Raw genomic sequence first — 16,724 nt, 5'->3', positions numbered from 1 at the left:
TTTTTGTCGGATTGAATATTTGGAAGCACCGGGATTTTGAACGCGATTTCTTAATGCTCACGATTAAATTTTGGACAAGAGTTTAAGGTAGGCTTAATCCATTTTTTTTCTTACACTTAATTTTTTGCTTTTTTTTTAGTTTTGAAATTTATATTTTTTATTAAATTATCTTAAAACAAATGGAATAATTCACGTTTTTTTTATTTTGTTGCCATAACATACAGTAGATTGCCACGTGGATGATACATAAACTTTTAATTAATTTTTTAAATTTAAAAATTTAAAAATAATATTAAAAATTATTAAAATTATTAAAAATATAAAAGCGTTTTTAAATATTTTAAAATTTTAAAATTTTAATTAAATGTTGACATGTCAACCACATGGTAATCTACATGTATCATTAGCAAAGTTAATAAATGTTAAATTTTTCATCCAAATTAGGATGATTTAACAAAAAAATTGTAAATTTAAGGAGTAAAAAAATAAAAAATTAAATGAAAGATTAAAATGATCTTTTTATAAAGATTCGACAAAAAAAGTCATTATACATCTAAGGTAACATGAATAGATGTAACATATATTAGGGTACAAGTACAATAATATTGAGTGATAATTATAAAAATTTATATTAAACATCATAACGTACAACACCAACATAACTTATCCTAAACTAGGCACTTTGGACAAGGCCCGTATATAGTAGGATTTAGCTAGATATAAATTTAAAATAGGCCTCATTGGCAGGTATAGTATATTTTTTACGTCACACTTATAGTTACTATTACAATTATAATTAAAAAAAATTACTCAGACTTAAATAAAAACAAATGGATTCACTCTTAATAAAATTCGAACTAAGTGGTGCAAACGACAATAATTAAGAGAAAAGTTATGGGAAAACTGTTGCGAAGTCAAATTAAGCAGCAACATATAAATATTTTTATCCTTCTGTGTTTTCGGTAGTTCACCTCTATCTCTTTTTAATAGGAGAAAAACAAATCAAATTTTTCTTCCTGATTTTGAGGAGAAATTGTATGAAACTGTGATTCCATGTCATCCCTATCCCTTTCCAATAGGAGAATGACAAATTAGATTTTTCCTCCTAATTTTTAGCTTTTTTCCCCTGAAAAAATTCAAATCCAACTAAAAATCTTAAAAATCAAGAGAAAAAATATGATTTGTCATTCTCGTATTGAAAAGGGATAGGGATGACGTGGAATCACAGTTTTATACAATCATTTTTCCATGATTTTTAGCATTTTCAGTTTGATTTAAATTTTTTCAGAAAGAAAATTTTAATTTGTCATTCTTTTATTAGAAAAGAATAAAAAGTAATATTTAATCATAATTTTATACAATTCATTCTCTACCAAACACATCCTTATCTGGGTAAAACTTTACAAAGGTAGAAATTTATCAAAAGACGCTGGATGGCAACAACGAGAAGAAAATGGATGTGTAAAAAGTCTCGTGTTTAAATTTAAAAAGTCAAATGATATGTTATTATGTTTAAAGCAAGATAATTCAGAGGAATAATTTGAGTGTAGCGTGTAAAACCATGGGTTTACAGCTGGACAACTGTGACCTGGTAAAGCAAAATCAAGTGTGAGAGAATTGGAAGGCCATATATATGTGGGTGTGTGGGTCATTATCACCTACCCATTTGCATGCATGGAACATGCAAAAGCATCACGGCACTCCAGAAGTGCAATAAGAATTATAGATATAACATAATTAGATGGTCAAAATATTAGAGTGACTTGTTCTACATTGACGGCCGTATGAAACGCGTTTGACTTGTGAATTAATATATAATAATTCAACTTGGTTGAACAACGTAACTCACAGCTACAATTTACTTGGACTTGGGGTTTGCTTTTCCATGTTCAACACAATATGTATGTTGAATTTTCGTACAATGTTATGATTCTAGAAACTGGTAGGGGACAAGATTTGATATTCTAAATGTGTACTACACAAATTAGTGGAAATGTAACCCACCATCAAAGTCTCCAAACACAACTCCTCTTCTTACTTGTTTTTCATAATGGCACTCACTTTGCGTTTTTTTTTTTCATTTTTGGTGGTTTTTGGGGCATTCTCAAATACCCAAAACATTAAATTGAGGATATTAGATTTTATTTTCTAAAAATGTCAATTGGATTTAACTTTTGAAAGAATGCACATTAATGTAAAATATTTTTGTTTGTGAAAATATATAGGGTAAATTATAAAAATAGTCACTTTTGTTTACATCAGATTACATTTTAGTCACTTATGTTTGAAATGTTACGAAGTGGTCACTCTACCGTTAAGCTCCGTTACCTCCCTAACGGCGGTCCTACGTGGCGGTCTAAATTAAATTTATTTAATTAAATACATATTTTCATCCCAACAGCTGGACATCTAAGTTTGCATTTAAAACTCATTTGGACTGCCACGTAGGACTACCGTTAAGAAGGTAACGAAATTTAACGGTAGAGTAACCAATTTGTAACAAAAAATAATTTAAGTGATTAAAACATAACATTTCAAATATAAATAACTAAAATGTAATCTGAGATAATAAAAAATTAACTTTTTATAATTTATCCATTTATACTATCCTTTCAATCATAGTGTTTCCAAAATTATAATGGGTTTGTGTGTGGGCACTGTTTCTTTTGACTTCGGTGCACCACAGAAAGTGGGGAATTATGCCACTTGCAGTCCCAACTTCCCATTAAATTTATATTTTCTCAAATTTGTATTTTAGTTGAAATTGATTATACACTTTATATACTTCAAATAATTTACTTAAAACCCTTGAACCCAATTATTATTATAATTAATTAAACTCTCGACCATCTACTTTTGTTTAATTGAACACTCAATTTTTTTTAATGGAATAAAAATAAATGTTTAAAATATATTTAATTATAATAAAATAAGCATTTTTATCAAAAAAAGAAAAAAGAATAGAAAATATAAAAAAATTAAACTTAGAACCTATATCAATCAAAGATAAGGGATGGTATGAAATTGTGATTCTGCGTCATTCCTATACCTGTTCAATAGGAGAATGACAAATCAGATTTTTCCTCCCGATTTTTAATTTTTTTTCCTGAAAAAATTCAAATTCAACTAAAAATACTAAAAATTAGGAGGAAAAATCTGATTTATCATTCTCCTATTAAAAATAGATAAAAATGACATGGAATTATAAGTTCATACAATCATTTCTCATCAATCAAAAATTCATAAAATAATCATAATTTATAAGTCATAAATAATTGCACAATGCAAGTATAATTCTGAGCTGGAAACAAATATGGATTGTTCCATCATATTAGGTGGCGAACATTGAAAAAATGTCATGGATGAATTCTTAGTTTCTTACAAAAAGTCATTTTGGCAAACACAATAAAGTCAAAAGCTTTAAGTTCATTGAGAAAAACTGTATTTCACACGCACACATCTTACCTAAGATTTAGTTTGAACAAATTAGGTTAAGAATATGATGAATAATAATTTCTGGATAGGTTTAAATTTATTTCAAATTTTCGATTTAGTGATAAATCTCGTCTCTAAAATTAGTTTTTTTATGTTATTTTGATACTAATTTATTTCAAAAAATTTTAGAAAAATTATTCATGTCAGTAACGAAGAATACATATATTATCATGCAAGTCATTATATTAATACCGTTAAAATTTTACTAGTTTGCTCAACTTTTTTATCAAAAAAAAGTAATTCGACTAAAATTTGAATGTTGAAGACTAAAATGATCCAAAAAAGATTAAGACTAAAATGGAAATATAAAAAAATGTTAAGGGCTAAATGTTGAAGAAAATTGAACTATAGGCATAAATTTTAATATATAGAAAATTTTAGTACAATTCTCATAGTGATAAAACAAATTGGAAAATTAAGAAAAAAAAGAAAGCTATATTCACTTGGAACTAAAAAATTAGAATGAATTTAGAAAAGTGTATAAGAGATTTCATTAAAAATTTTCTTTGTGGAATTCGAACTTGGTTGAAGTCTTGTGGGAAAAATCAGAAGCCAGTTGTCTCAACTCCTTGGTTAGTGCTGGTGCCCCACAGTAGAAAACTCCTGCAATATTCATTGAATTCAAAACCATATCAATAAATAATACAACACTCAAAAAAGATAACTTTATTTAATCAACTATTGGGGACGGAAGATTAGAAGGAAAAAAGAAACGGGTTGGTGAAAAGGTAAGGGAAAAAGTAGACTGACCAATTCTTTCGTCAGGATGATGTAGGGCGATCTTTTTGTAAACTTGACGCCAGTTAGGCTTGGCGAAGTGAGATTTCACTCGAGTTCCGGAGACGACATCGACGCCGTTCTTGGCGTGGTGAAGTGACTGAAGCATGGTTATGAGAGCCGATCGAGCGTCGCCTTCCTCGTAAACGCTGGTGCAGTAGTTGTGGAGCTCGATCACCCTTTTCTCGTCCATTTCGGCTACTTCGTTCATTATCCCTTTGAACCACTCGAACGAGCCTTGCTCCCTTGTCACCCAGTAAAAGTAGGCTTTCCTTGTTTTGAACCCTTTGCTCTTGTTGTTGTTGTTGTTGTTGTAATTTCCATTCTCTAAACCAGATCCTGGAAATGAATCATCTTCCATTCTCATGTTGTTGATGATGTCCTTGACAATGCTGATCATTGGAGTGGCGCCGATGCCGAGCCCCACCAGGAGAACAACGTCGTATTTCTTGTAGTCCTGTGCCGGAGCTCCGTATGGACCGTCGATCAAAATCTTCGGGAAGCTGTACATCAATTCATACACAACATTATCAAACTTTGATTGCTATGTTTACAAGCAAATCCATTAATCATTCATTTAAGTTGCATGTAACCGAGACGAGGAAATTTTACCTAGTGTTGTCTCCTTCTGCCCTGAGCAGTCCACTCTTTCCAGCAGCTGGAGGCTGACAAACCTGTTTAGTGTCCAACACAAGCAAAATCAGGTAAGTCACTTGATTTCTCAGTTTCGAGTTTCAACATTGGAGACAAGTAACATTAACAACCTCAGAGAAAACAGTTTTGAGCTGCCTTGTCCAATCACCCAAAGTTCGAATGTGAACACTAACGTAGTCGTCTCCAGGTGCTGAAGTTATGGAGAATGGATGCCTGCAATTGCCGACGATTGGATGGGTTAAATATTACGAAGTGATGCAGAATTGAAGCAATGCTCGGATCCCGTATCCGACCTTCACAACCGAGTCAGAGTGACATAAGATCAGAATGTACGTACCATTCAAATTGGGAGACTGCAGAGCAGTTGACAAACATGTATTGCCCACTTTTGTACTTGAATCCTTGGGGCTTCGACATATGCAGTGACAATACATTTCCAGGATATACAGCAACCTTGAGAATTTTAACTGCCTTGATACTTGATCTAAATGCTCGAGTCAACCTTTCGCAGGCGTAAAGAATAACAGGCACTGCTACGTACATCCATGTCTGCAATTTAAGGTATGGAAATTGAGTTAACGAAATCGTACTAATGATATAATATGCAATGAAGGAAGAGATTGAAGGGATTAAAAGCTTACTGTTTTCTGGTACCATGTCTTGGTCAAATAGAGATAATAACCATGAACGATGAGGAGAGCGTAGACGATAATGAAAAGGTGATGCGAATACCAGAACGCGTTAAATCCGGTGAGCTTCTTAAGGAACTTGGGGAGGTTCAATTTGTTGCGTCTGAACCAAGGAGTGGCTAGTGTGAAGGCAATAGCCATTAGCACCACCATTATAATGCCTGTTACACCTTCCACTCCCTTCACAAACCACCAGTAGTTTGAAGGTTGGTCCTCCCCAAAGTAAGGTTCCATTGGTTCATATTCTTCTTCTGTGGCATGAAGAAGCCTCGGGAAATCACAGGTTAAATGCGCACCTCCGTGTAGGATCACCCCAACCGTAATCCCAACCGCAATAACCTGCAATTATGTTACATTACATTACATGATGTTGAGAATTAAGTACAAGTTTGATTGTCAATAGAATGACACTACGACTTACCTTGTGGAAGTTCAAATTGTCATCAAAAGGAACAACAACGCCCATTTTAGTCTTGTTTCGAAGCCAAGTAATGGTGTTTCGACACACTGGTAGTAAAATCAAAGCCATGTTGAACTTAAGAGTCTCTGCACCTCCTTTAGCAATGCAAACACAGTATCCCATCACATCGAAAGCGGCCTTGTTCCGGTACTGCACGAACTTATATGCGAATAGGCCCCCAACAATGCCGAGCCACAACATCATAACCCAGATCCTTTGCCAGTTATCCAATATGAAGTACTTAGTCTTCTGGTACAACCTTTTAATTGGGTTGTTCTCTTGAGTTGGCTTGAGTTTCTGGCTTAACATTTGACTCAGTATCCGGCTATCCTCGACCCTGACAGATTGATTTGGAGCTTGTAATAATAGAGTTTCCAGGTTATAAATCTGTTCAAACCAAAAAGAAAAACAGTAAGCTTGGGAAACAAAGACGGCATGGAACAAAACAAAGATATGTCTTTGGGGAGTGTCGATTTACCATGATGTATCCGGCATTATCTGGATCAAGTTCTTCCATGATCAAAGCAGCATATTCTTCGGCCTGTTTCTGAATGGTTGAAAGTTTGTTCGCAGAAGCGCTGAGACTGATGATCTACAATATAAAATAATTCATTCGTTAGAAAAATATATACATATATTAAAAGTTACGTAAATGTTAAGAAAATATTTTCATTTCAAGTTAGTTGAATGTTGATTCCTACCTCTCTGACTTCTTCTTCTGTTATTCTTCCATCAGCGTCTTTGTCAACCCTGCATAATTACAGCTTTAACTTAGTAAAAAAAATGGGATTTTGCTTTCAGTTCATCAGATTTTGAGGGAGAAAATTTTACATGTCAAAGAAAGTTTGGAGTCTAGAGTCAAAGCTTTCGTCGGAAATCTGATCCCAGAACTGTTTGAGCTGTATTTTGTTGATTGAGTCTCCGGTTACATTATGTCTCCGAGCTAGCGCTTGAAACAGCTCAGTGGCGAATTCTTTAGACTGGTTCATTCCTGTATTTTAAAAATAAAGAAGAAAATTCGTAAAACTTTTGATCTTCTGCATAAAGTTACTGCTTTTTTTGCTTGTTTCGATCGTGAAGTACGTACCGATGCATTCGGCGAATTGGGATTGGTGAAGAAGGCCATTCGTAGAGGCGGTCAAGTCATTGAATCGCTTCTCGACTGAAGACCAACCGTTGCCGGAGCCCCCAGTTTTGGTGGTGATAAACTTGAGCCCTTTCAAGGCATGAGCTGCCGCCGATTTAGTCCTGTCGAACCTCCGGCCGGCGTTAGATGGTCTTCTCGAAAGAACTTGTTTCAGCTCCTGAGAAACCTGTTTAATTCGATTCGACGTGTTCCTCAACAAATATGAACGAAACGAAGCCGACTTGTTCTCCAAAGTTTTCTTAGCTAGCAACGCCAACTCTGGGTCTTCGTTTCCACCACTGGCGCCTTGAACGCTGTGAACCGCCACGGAATCGTCTCGGATGTCGAGGGTGATTTCAACGTAACTGTCATCATTGTCAGCGCCGGCCAAACTAGCAGCGCTGCGTGTTGAGTTAGTCTTGGCCATGGTGATTTCCGGTGGAAGGTTGAATCTTGTACTCTTTTTCGAAGATTTTTTGTTAGAAACACCGCCGCCGCCGCCGCCTAAGACCAATGGTCCACTAAACGTCGCCCTGTCGCTTGCTATGCTTTCTGTGTCGGAATTGTTCTCCGAATAAGCTCCTCTCCCATCATCGTTCCTCATTTTTCCCCCTCCTCTTCCTCTACGTTACAAATCTGAACAACTTTGGCTTTATAAAAACAAGGATCGAAAACAGGTTCTTCTACTGTGAATTAACTACTAAAAAACTCGAAACAAATAGTCGCATGCAAGAAAGAGATGAAGAAAAAGAAGATCTGTCTAAAGATTTTCAGACAAGTATTTCATCTCTTTACAAATGTTATCGTTTTGTCATTTCAAAGAAATGAGCTTCTTTATATATATATACAGCCAACAGTCAAACAGGGAGAAACTTACAGGAAGCAAGCTTCCATGGCGCCGGTCAAACACCTTTTTTGTAATTTTCCCCGTGTGTTTAGTTAGTCTATATATTAAAAACGGGGACAATGGTAATTATTTCAGGGAAGTTTTGTTTTACTGCTTGAGCCGTTTGGTGGAAATAAATGAATAGAAACCATGTTCATGTCTTTTAATGCGAAGTTTGGTGAAGATTATCAGACAATACTGAAGATTATTTCTAAGAATAGAAACTTTGTGGGACACCAAACCCTGGTTAGTGTGTTTTTCTATATTTAAATTACTTTATATTGAAAATTAATGAATAATAGCATAAATGTCAATTTTTAATGATACAAGTTTAAGCCGTGTGTACGCATTTTAAGAACCATAAACCTTAAAGGAATTATTTTGATTAATCTTCAAAGGTCATAAGAAAAATATGAATAACCATCAAATATTTGACCAATATCAAACATCCTGCGTGTGAAACACTAGGTTTAAATTTGTTTGTGGTCACTAGAGGTGGTCATGGGCCGGGCCGGGTCGGGTCCATAAAAAATTTTGGCCCGGGTCCTAGGCTCGGGCCTAACCCGGCCCGAAACAAGGACCTAAAATTTTGCCCAAATCCGGCCCGGGAAAAATCATAAGCCCAAGCCCAGCCCGGCCCATTTTTTAATAAAATACCAAAAATTTATTTTAAAAATTAAAAAAATTAAAAAAAAAAGTATTTTAAAAACATTTTAAAAATATTTTTATTTTTTAAAATTAAAAAAAGTATTTTAAAATTAAAAAATTTAAAAAATAAATATATTTATTATATCGGGCCAGGCCGGGCCCGGGCCAAAAAAGTTGTGCCCGAGGCCCGGCCCGTTTTCTAAACGGGCCTCGTTTTTTTATCCAAGCCCATATTTCGTGCCTATATTTTTACCCAAACCCTCCCATATTTCGAACGGGCCATCGGGCCGGGCCGGGCCGCCCGGCCCATGAGCACCTCTAGTGGTCAGTATACATTTCAGATTTGTTTTACTTTTATTCCTTTTATTTGTCAATTTCAAAACATAAAAATTTAAGAAAAAATTCAATTTGTTGAGGCCCCGAAAATTAATTAGGCCTTTCCGTTAATATGAACCGTCAATTGATCGGTTTGACATTTAACTTTGTTAGATATGACAAACAACATTGTCATAGCATGCTAACATGATGTGCGTGGCATGCCACGTCAACAAATTTTTTTAAAAATTATCTGTGTTGAGTGGCATGCTAACATCTTTTTATAATTTTTTTTTAAAAATTATAGTTTTGTACTCATCTTGAATAAATCTAGACAAATTAGCATCCAGGTTCATTCTAGATGTACATATATTTTTTATTAATTTTAGATTTTTCTTCATAACATGGCATGCCACGTTAGTGCACAATTTTATTAATTTTTTTGTTGATGTGGCATGCCATATCAGCGTCGTTTGTCATGTCAACAAAAGTAAACAGTTAAATTGGTCAACTAATGATTTCCGTTAACAGAAAGACCTAGTTAATTTTTCGAGGGGTCACTAAAGGCTCAATAGGATGAACTTTTTTCTTAAGAGCTTAATTGCATTTTTACTTTTTTATTAAGGACTTTTCTTACCCTTAAGCCCTTTAAAAATTAAAGTGACACTATTAATAAATTTACGTTAAATATGAATATATGAAATTTTGATATTCGATTCTTGGTAATAAAAAACAAGAAAAAAGTTAAATTCATGAAATTAAAAACAAAAAGACTAAATTTCAAAGTTCGAAAATCACATAAATCGAGCAAAATTATACCAAAAACCTTATTAGTTATGCATAAATTAAATCGGTCTTAAAAAATTCAGATTTTTTATCATATTAAGAGTGAGAAGGTAGATATATATCAAATTTAAAATAAGACGGTTAACTAAAACTTTTAAATTTAGAGTTCTACATATAAAAGTGTGATTTGACTTTTTTTTCCTTTTAAATTCTTTACCTAATTTATAACCATATGTCTACTCGTAATTCATCCATAAAACGTATTCAAATTTACATTTTTATGATTATTGTAATATCCTCGATTAACAAAATATATATATTTTTATAATAAGACAACTTCTATAAATTTTAATAATTATATTTTACCATTTAATCAAATTTTTATTTAATATTCTCGATTTATTGTTAAAAACAAAATATTATAATAATTTATGCATTAATATTCAAAGGACTAACTGAGTTTATATGTATAAAAAATTAAGTCTATATCACGAGTTAATTCGATACTAATTCAATCAATAACATTACTTAAAAATTTAATGAAAAGAGTTTAGATTTTTAATTTTAAAAAAAAATAACTAACTACTACAATATAGATACCTTCACATTTCAATAATCCAATTTTACTTCTAATAAAATAATGACTCATTTATTTTTATAATTTGAAATAACAAAAAAAATGTAATAAATTAATTTATTTTCACCCAGTCATGAATTCTAGTGTTTATATATATTTTTATAAAATAATGAATTGGACCGAGATGAAGTATCTAAATTAAAAAAAGAAAAAAAAAACTTATCCAAAGATAGGTCCTATCTGAGGCTAATTTGTCGAACCCGTGAATGTATGTATGTACCATATGGGAAGTCTATAAACGAAGGAAGAAAAATACAAACACAAAAAAGAGGAGAATTGAAATGAGGGTGACTTGGTGTGCGGGCCGCTTCCAGAAAAGCATGCGAAGCCAACAATTCCAATTCGTGTGTTGAAATGGTTGCAATTATTTCCACTATGGGGTGGGTTGGCGACGCGTCCGCCTTCAAACTCTGCCATTTTACTTTTCTAATTGCCTCAATTTTCAAAATGGCTTCGCTGCCAGTGGTTTCGGTATTTATTTCGGGGACCAATTCAAATATAAAAAATAAAAGAAAATTGTTGCAAACCAATCAAAATAGACATTATTCTACTGAAAAATTAAAGAATTTTGTGAATTTGTAAATAATTCTTTTTGTATATGATATAAATAAAGGGAGAAAATGATAATAATAAGATTTCAACATTAATTTTTGAAGTTTCAATAAAGGATTTAATATATTAATAAATATTTGGTACAGTAACAAGATACATGACACTTTAGTGGGAGAACGAGATTCAAATATTAAAGATAATATTATTAGAAAAGATAACCTCAAATCCTAAATATGAACCATAAAACGAATATGAAAGTACAAAAAAAACAAAGGGTTTACTATAAATAAAAAGGCTAATCCATCCTTTAGAGCTTGATTTTGTCGATGGCTTCTACATTGAGCTTTAACCTCTCTTTTTTTTTCATCAAATTAGTTTTGAACTTGGTATTTGTTCTTGAGATTCGATTTTTTTTGTTCCATTTTTTTAAAATAAATATCAAGATTTAACTTGGACAAAAAAGCTCAAGTCCTAACATGGGAACAATTACTATGATTAGGATCTAACTTGGACCAAAAAAGTTTAGGCCCTTATGTAGAAAAATTGTTAAGTTAAAGAATTAATTTGGGTAAAAACATTTAGGTCCTTGTGTGAGAATAATTATCAAATTTAAAAATTAATATTAAATTTTTTTAAAATTAAACCAAAAAATTTACACCCTAATATAAAAAGACTTACTAAATTCGAACCCAAACAATGGTTGAGAAATATACAAATACAAAAACAAAAAAAAAATACTTAATAACAGTAGGTAATTCCTTTTTGGAAGTGCAAGTTCCAATTTTCATGCCCAAGTCAAGAATATATTTAGCACTACGCATTTTCATTTAAACATTTTGTTTTAAGTGGTATTATTTTTTATTGGTAAGTGGTATTTAAACTATAGTTTATTCCAAAGTCTCACGAGCACCCTCTAAGAATAAACAGGCGAGATGTGGCATTATTTTTCGATGTCAGTGTTGGCATGCCATTTTTAACAAAAGTTAAATTAAACTAGTCATACTTTGTATTGGGTCAATTAATGTTTTAGACAAGAAACAATAGAATAAAAATTTCAAAGTCAAAAATATGTTATAAGCTCATGTATTATTTCTATATTTGAAATTAATTTTAATATTTTTATTTTTTTAAATTTAAAATTTTAAGTTCAGTTGTTAATATTGTTAAAAAAATTTCATGTAACAAAAAAAATATATTGCAATAAAATTTAATTTAATAGAGAATTTTAACAGTGTTAGCAATTCTTAAAAGTTCACGATAGCATTTAATCAAAGCAAGGTATTTAGACTAACTAATGACATTAAAAAAAGTTAGAGTACCAAATCATATAAAAATTAAGTATAAACATTAAATTTCAATTTTGAGCATTGCATAGGGGCTAAAGTTGAAAATTGACCATTGCTATATAATCTCAAAAAAATTAAAAAGTAAAAGGCTATATATTTTGACATGTGTACATCAACATTCTAATAAGAAAAAAGTGTTTAGACTAATAACGACATCATAAAAGTTGAGGTGTCAATTTATGTCAAAAAAATTAAAGTGTAGATATTAAATTTCAAATAGGAGGGATCTATTTACGAAAGTGGTGTAAAACTAAAGTAGTTTTCCACCATTTTGTATCTTTTTATATTAATATTTTAGTAATCCAACCATTGAATTTAATATTTTATTCATACAGATCATGCATATCAAGTTTGATATAAATTAAACTTTTCTAACTATTTATTTTATGTAAAAAATACAACTATTGAACATATATTAATATATAGAGTATTTTAGATCAATATGATAGAAATATCGAACAATTCAATAGTTAAATTACTAAAATATTAATTGTACAAAAAAATTAAGAAAGGGTGTAAAAACTATTTTAATTTTATACTAGTGTAAGTGAGTCCAACCAAAACTAAAATTGACCATATAATCTAAAAAATAAAATAAAAGGCTATGTATTTGAACACATGTATATTAGATTTTAATTAGAATGAAATATTTAAACTGGCATTACAAAAATTGAAATACTAAAATTTAAATTTAAATATATTATAAAGATCAAAATTGAAATTAGATCATTCTTATAAAATCTAAAAAAGAAAAAGGTTTTGTTTGTTTAATTAGAAAGGTGTCATAAAAGGAATGCCTTGTACATTCATTTTATTTATAGTTTATATAATATAAAAATTAATTAAATTAAATAAAAAAGAAGAAAGCTTTCCTTATATATATATTTAATGCCTTCTTATGGTTCATATTTTCTTAAGGGCGTTTGGTTCATTGAATATAACATCATGACTCATAATGTTATATTTTATAATGAAATTATGGTGTTTTGAATTGTCAATATTTTAGCTCATAGTCTCACATTACGGAATAGTGTCAAGATGTCATAATATATTGTGTGTTATTACAGCTCATTCCTTAGGTTATCTTAGACGACAAGTGTAATATTAATTTTTGGATCAATTTACTATTTATTTTTATTATTTTGATAAATTTAAGTTTTTTTTCTTAAATAAATTTTTAAGACTAACTAAAAACAAAAAATAATAATAGTGAGCCAATAGATGTCATACATTCCAATTATAAATTTTTATTTTATTTAATAATTTATTTATTAATATATTAATTATGGTTGGTGTTACAATCGTTTTTCATGAATTATTATAATTAAAGTTTATAAATTTATTTCAACATCATATATTTACTTATTGATATATAAATTGTAATAAAAAGTAATAGTTATAATAATTTATCATGATTTTATGAAAATTGAGACTAAAAATATTAAAAAACTAATATTGTTAAAAAAATACAAATTCTATAACAAAGACAATTGAGCAAATGTACTTTAGTAATCTTACATTCCATCAACCTAACACTTGAATATTACATTCTAGCCAAATGAACCAAACAAAATAATCTTACATTTCACCCATAATCTAACATTTCCATAATCGTATTACAGAATGTAATCTAAGACTCAATAAGCCAAATACACCCTATAACATCCTCGAAAATCCCTTGATTGTAACATTATAATTTTGAGCAATTACAAGTCGAAATTTTCAGAATAAATAAAATGTGATTTATATGTAACACCCCATATTCGACCTGATCGCCAAGTCCGGGTATCGGATGTCACGTCAACCCACATAACTCATCAACCTCTCTGCTTAAATTCTTTTAACAACTTAAACTTCAAATTTCTTACTACCATTAATATACATATTGTTAGTTTGACTGCATACAACTAGATAATTTTAACGATCCGACGATTAATTACAATTTGCAGTTCGACCCCATACAGACTCGATTATCTTACACCCTAAGCTGTCGCCTCTGTGGGTGCCCATCTATATACGTGAATAGCTACCATGCACTACGTAACTCTAGCGGAGTCTGGCTTGGTCCCCTTTTGATTTTTCCGAATGTTTGTCTAACCTGCATTCAAGCAACAATTTTATAAGTTCATAAGAACTTAGTAAGATCTGTACCTAAAGTGCATATAAGCCTGCATAAATCTTAAAGAAATTGAGATACCTGGAATAGAATTAAACTCTTTGAATTTCATAAGGGAACTCGCGAACTTAGTTGACAAGGCCCATGCCTCATGTACTCTAAGTCGTTTGTTGGCGGACTTAGACCCTGGTCTGGTCCTGACCATGTCTACTCTTGGGTCTCACCCCATCCCCATATTTCATTATTTTACCCCCTAATATTCATACCCATTACTTCAGGTTGGCGACTGTTAGCATCTACCCAAGTGATTGTCGTAACTATTGTTTTTACCATAATACAATACCTTCACTTCTTTGGAGAACTAGTGCTTTACTTCATGATCCTAATGGGCCTTTGTTTTTCATTATTTTCTGGCGGACTTTATTGAGCATTCAGCCTTGAGTTGGCCTCTCATCTCACAAAGACTCTTATCGGTCTGCCCAATCTTTCAGCTACCTCTTGTCAACTTACAAATTAGGACTTATCATTTGCATCCTCATCTACATCTACTTACCCTAAATGAATTTCGCGACTCCTCTGGCATACTTTCATTGAAGAAAGTCATGTTTACTATCTCGTTTAAGGAATTGCTCCCTCCTTTCACACATGACTAAGTTAGGATGCCTCTTAGGATCCATTTGTCATTGCTCTTGGTGAATCCCTCAGTGATTCAGATATCCTAAATCCCCAAGCATGCTAAGTCCATCCTATTAAATGCTTGGTCACTCACGTCCCCTTATGACTCATTCTTTGTAACTTGGTGAGGTTCTTAGTTACTAATCTACGAACTGCACATGCTGCCGTAACCGAGTTATGATCTTACTCAAGTAATCCCATGTTTAATGTCCTGGTAAACTATCTTGAGTTTTATGTCTCGGTGAACTACCTCATGTTTACTGTCTCGACGAGCTCTACTAGTTGACATAGTTGAGTTATGGTCTTACACCTAAAAATCCTCGTGTTTACTGTCCCAACGGACTTTATTGGTTTCCATAGTCGAGCTATGGTTTTATGCCTTAAACCTCTTTGAGGTGTTGCCCTAAAGGACCTTACCGTCGTCTCGGTGTCACCCATAAAGCCTGCTGACTGCCATCACAATAGTGCTCTATGGAAACTAATAATTGTCGTCACGGTGTCACCTCGAAAGACCAGTCGATATCATTTTATTTTTCATTTAACATTGATGCTTGAACATCATAGTGTCTCATTCGTAAGGCCCGGAGCTTCACACATCACAGTTTACACATAGCAACACCGTATGAAAAAATCTTAACGAAATTCCATCTTCCTATTAATCCGCTCATAACTCCCTATCGTCATTTCTAACATTGATGCTCGAACACCTCAGTGTCCCCTCCGCAAGGCTTGGAGCTTCACACATCATGGTTTGCACTCAGCAACATCATGTGGCGATATACAAAAACAATATTTCCCAAATCCTAATTCCATCTATCTTGTTAAAGATTTCCCTCCGCACTACGCATACATTACTTAAGCATATCATACAATTTATCACTAAACATACATCACGTCAGTTTACCTATCATCGGTTATCTATTATAAAATAACCAATTGACAATTGGCAAGAGCTCACATAGTATAGTGCACACACACAACTTACTTTTTCTTTAAACACATACACACCATAACTTAGGCAACCTCAGTACATCAACAACGTGATACATGCAAGTCACGTAACATCATCTATCATCCAAAAGACAAGGTACAAAAACTCACCTGAGTTCCTTTATCCTTATCAGCTAAGCTTGTCCAAACGTTAGAGCCTTCTCTGTCTTGACAGCTAAGCATGACAATCATTTATTGGTTAATCTAATGATGGTTAGCCCTTAAAAACCTAAAATCTTTCAATTCTACAAAAGCTTTGAGAGTCTTTGTAACAGCCCAATTTTTAATGGTATCGAAAATAGTAGTTTCGAGGCCACTAAATCCGACGAGTAAGTTTGTAAATATTATTATCTAATATTTACGAATTAAATATTTTTTTTAAAAATGGGTCTTTGAATTGGTAATTTGTGTTTTGTAATGATTTATTAGGTCAAGTGGTTTTAGAAAGTGAGGTTTCGAGACCTCATTTCTATAAACTAAGACGTAAATATTTTTATAAATATTTACAAAGTGTCATTAAGGTAGTATTAAAGTTTCGTTGAAAAATTTTAACGTTTTGATAGCTAATTAAT

General features: G+C 32.0%; 1 protein-coding gene across 1 annotated transcript; it reads right to left on the bottom strand.

The window, feature by feature from the left end:
- Positions 1 to 3,825: 3,825 nt before the first annotated feature.
- On the bottom strand, positions 3,826 to 8,158 carry LOC107904951 (respiratory burst oxidase homolog protein D). The gene is made up of 11 exons (XM_016831495.2): positions 7,163 to 8,158; positions 6,907 to 7,066; positions 6,777 to 6,825; positions 6,554 to 6,667; positions 6,037 to 6,462; positions 5,568 to 5,954; positions 5,264 to 5,475; positions 5,037 to 5,139; positions 4,885 to 4,946; positions 4,246 to 4,775; positions 3,826 to 4,098 (listed from the first exon to the last, which is right to left on the bottom strand). Exons 1-11 carry the CDS (start codon positions 7,803 to 7,805, stop codon positions 3,989 to 3,991), a joined length of 2,796 nt encoding a protein of 931 aa, XP_016686984.1. The 5' UTR covers positions 7,806 to 8,158; the 3' UTR covers positions 3,826 to 3,988.
- Between the last annotated feature and the right edge of the window lie 8,566 nt (positions 8,159 to 16,724).

This window comes from Gossypium hirsutum, chromosome D05, assembly GCF_007990345.1.
Source record: "Gossypium hirsutum isolate 1008001.06 chromosome D05, Gossypium_hirsutum_v2.1, whole genome shotgun sequence".
In the NCBI taxonomy this organism is placed as follows: domain Eukaryota; kingdom Viridiplantae; phylum Streptophyta; class Magnoliopsida; order Malvales; family Malvaceae; genus Gossypium; species Gossypium hirsutum.
Note: the sequence above shows the minus strand (reverse complement) of the source record. Positions and strands in the feature narration are given on the sequence as shown.

Bases quoted from the DNA above. Each gene is read 5' to 3' on its own strand.
- LOC107904951 (XM_016831495.2), bottom strand. From the start codon at position 7,805: ATGAGGAACGATGATGGGAGAGGAGCTTATTCGGAGAACAATTCCGAC. The intron at 5,955-6,036 runs GTAAGTCGTAGT...ACATAATTGCAG, and splicing joins ACAATTTGAACTTCCACAAG to GTTATTGCGGTTGGGATTAC. The intron at 4,099-4,245 runs GTCAGTCTACTT...TGAATATTGCAG, and splicing joins TCATCCTGACGAAAGAATTG to GAGTTTTCTACTGTGGGGCA.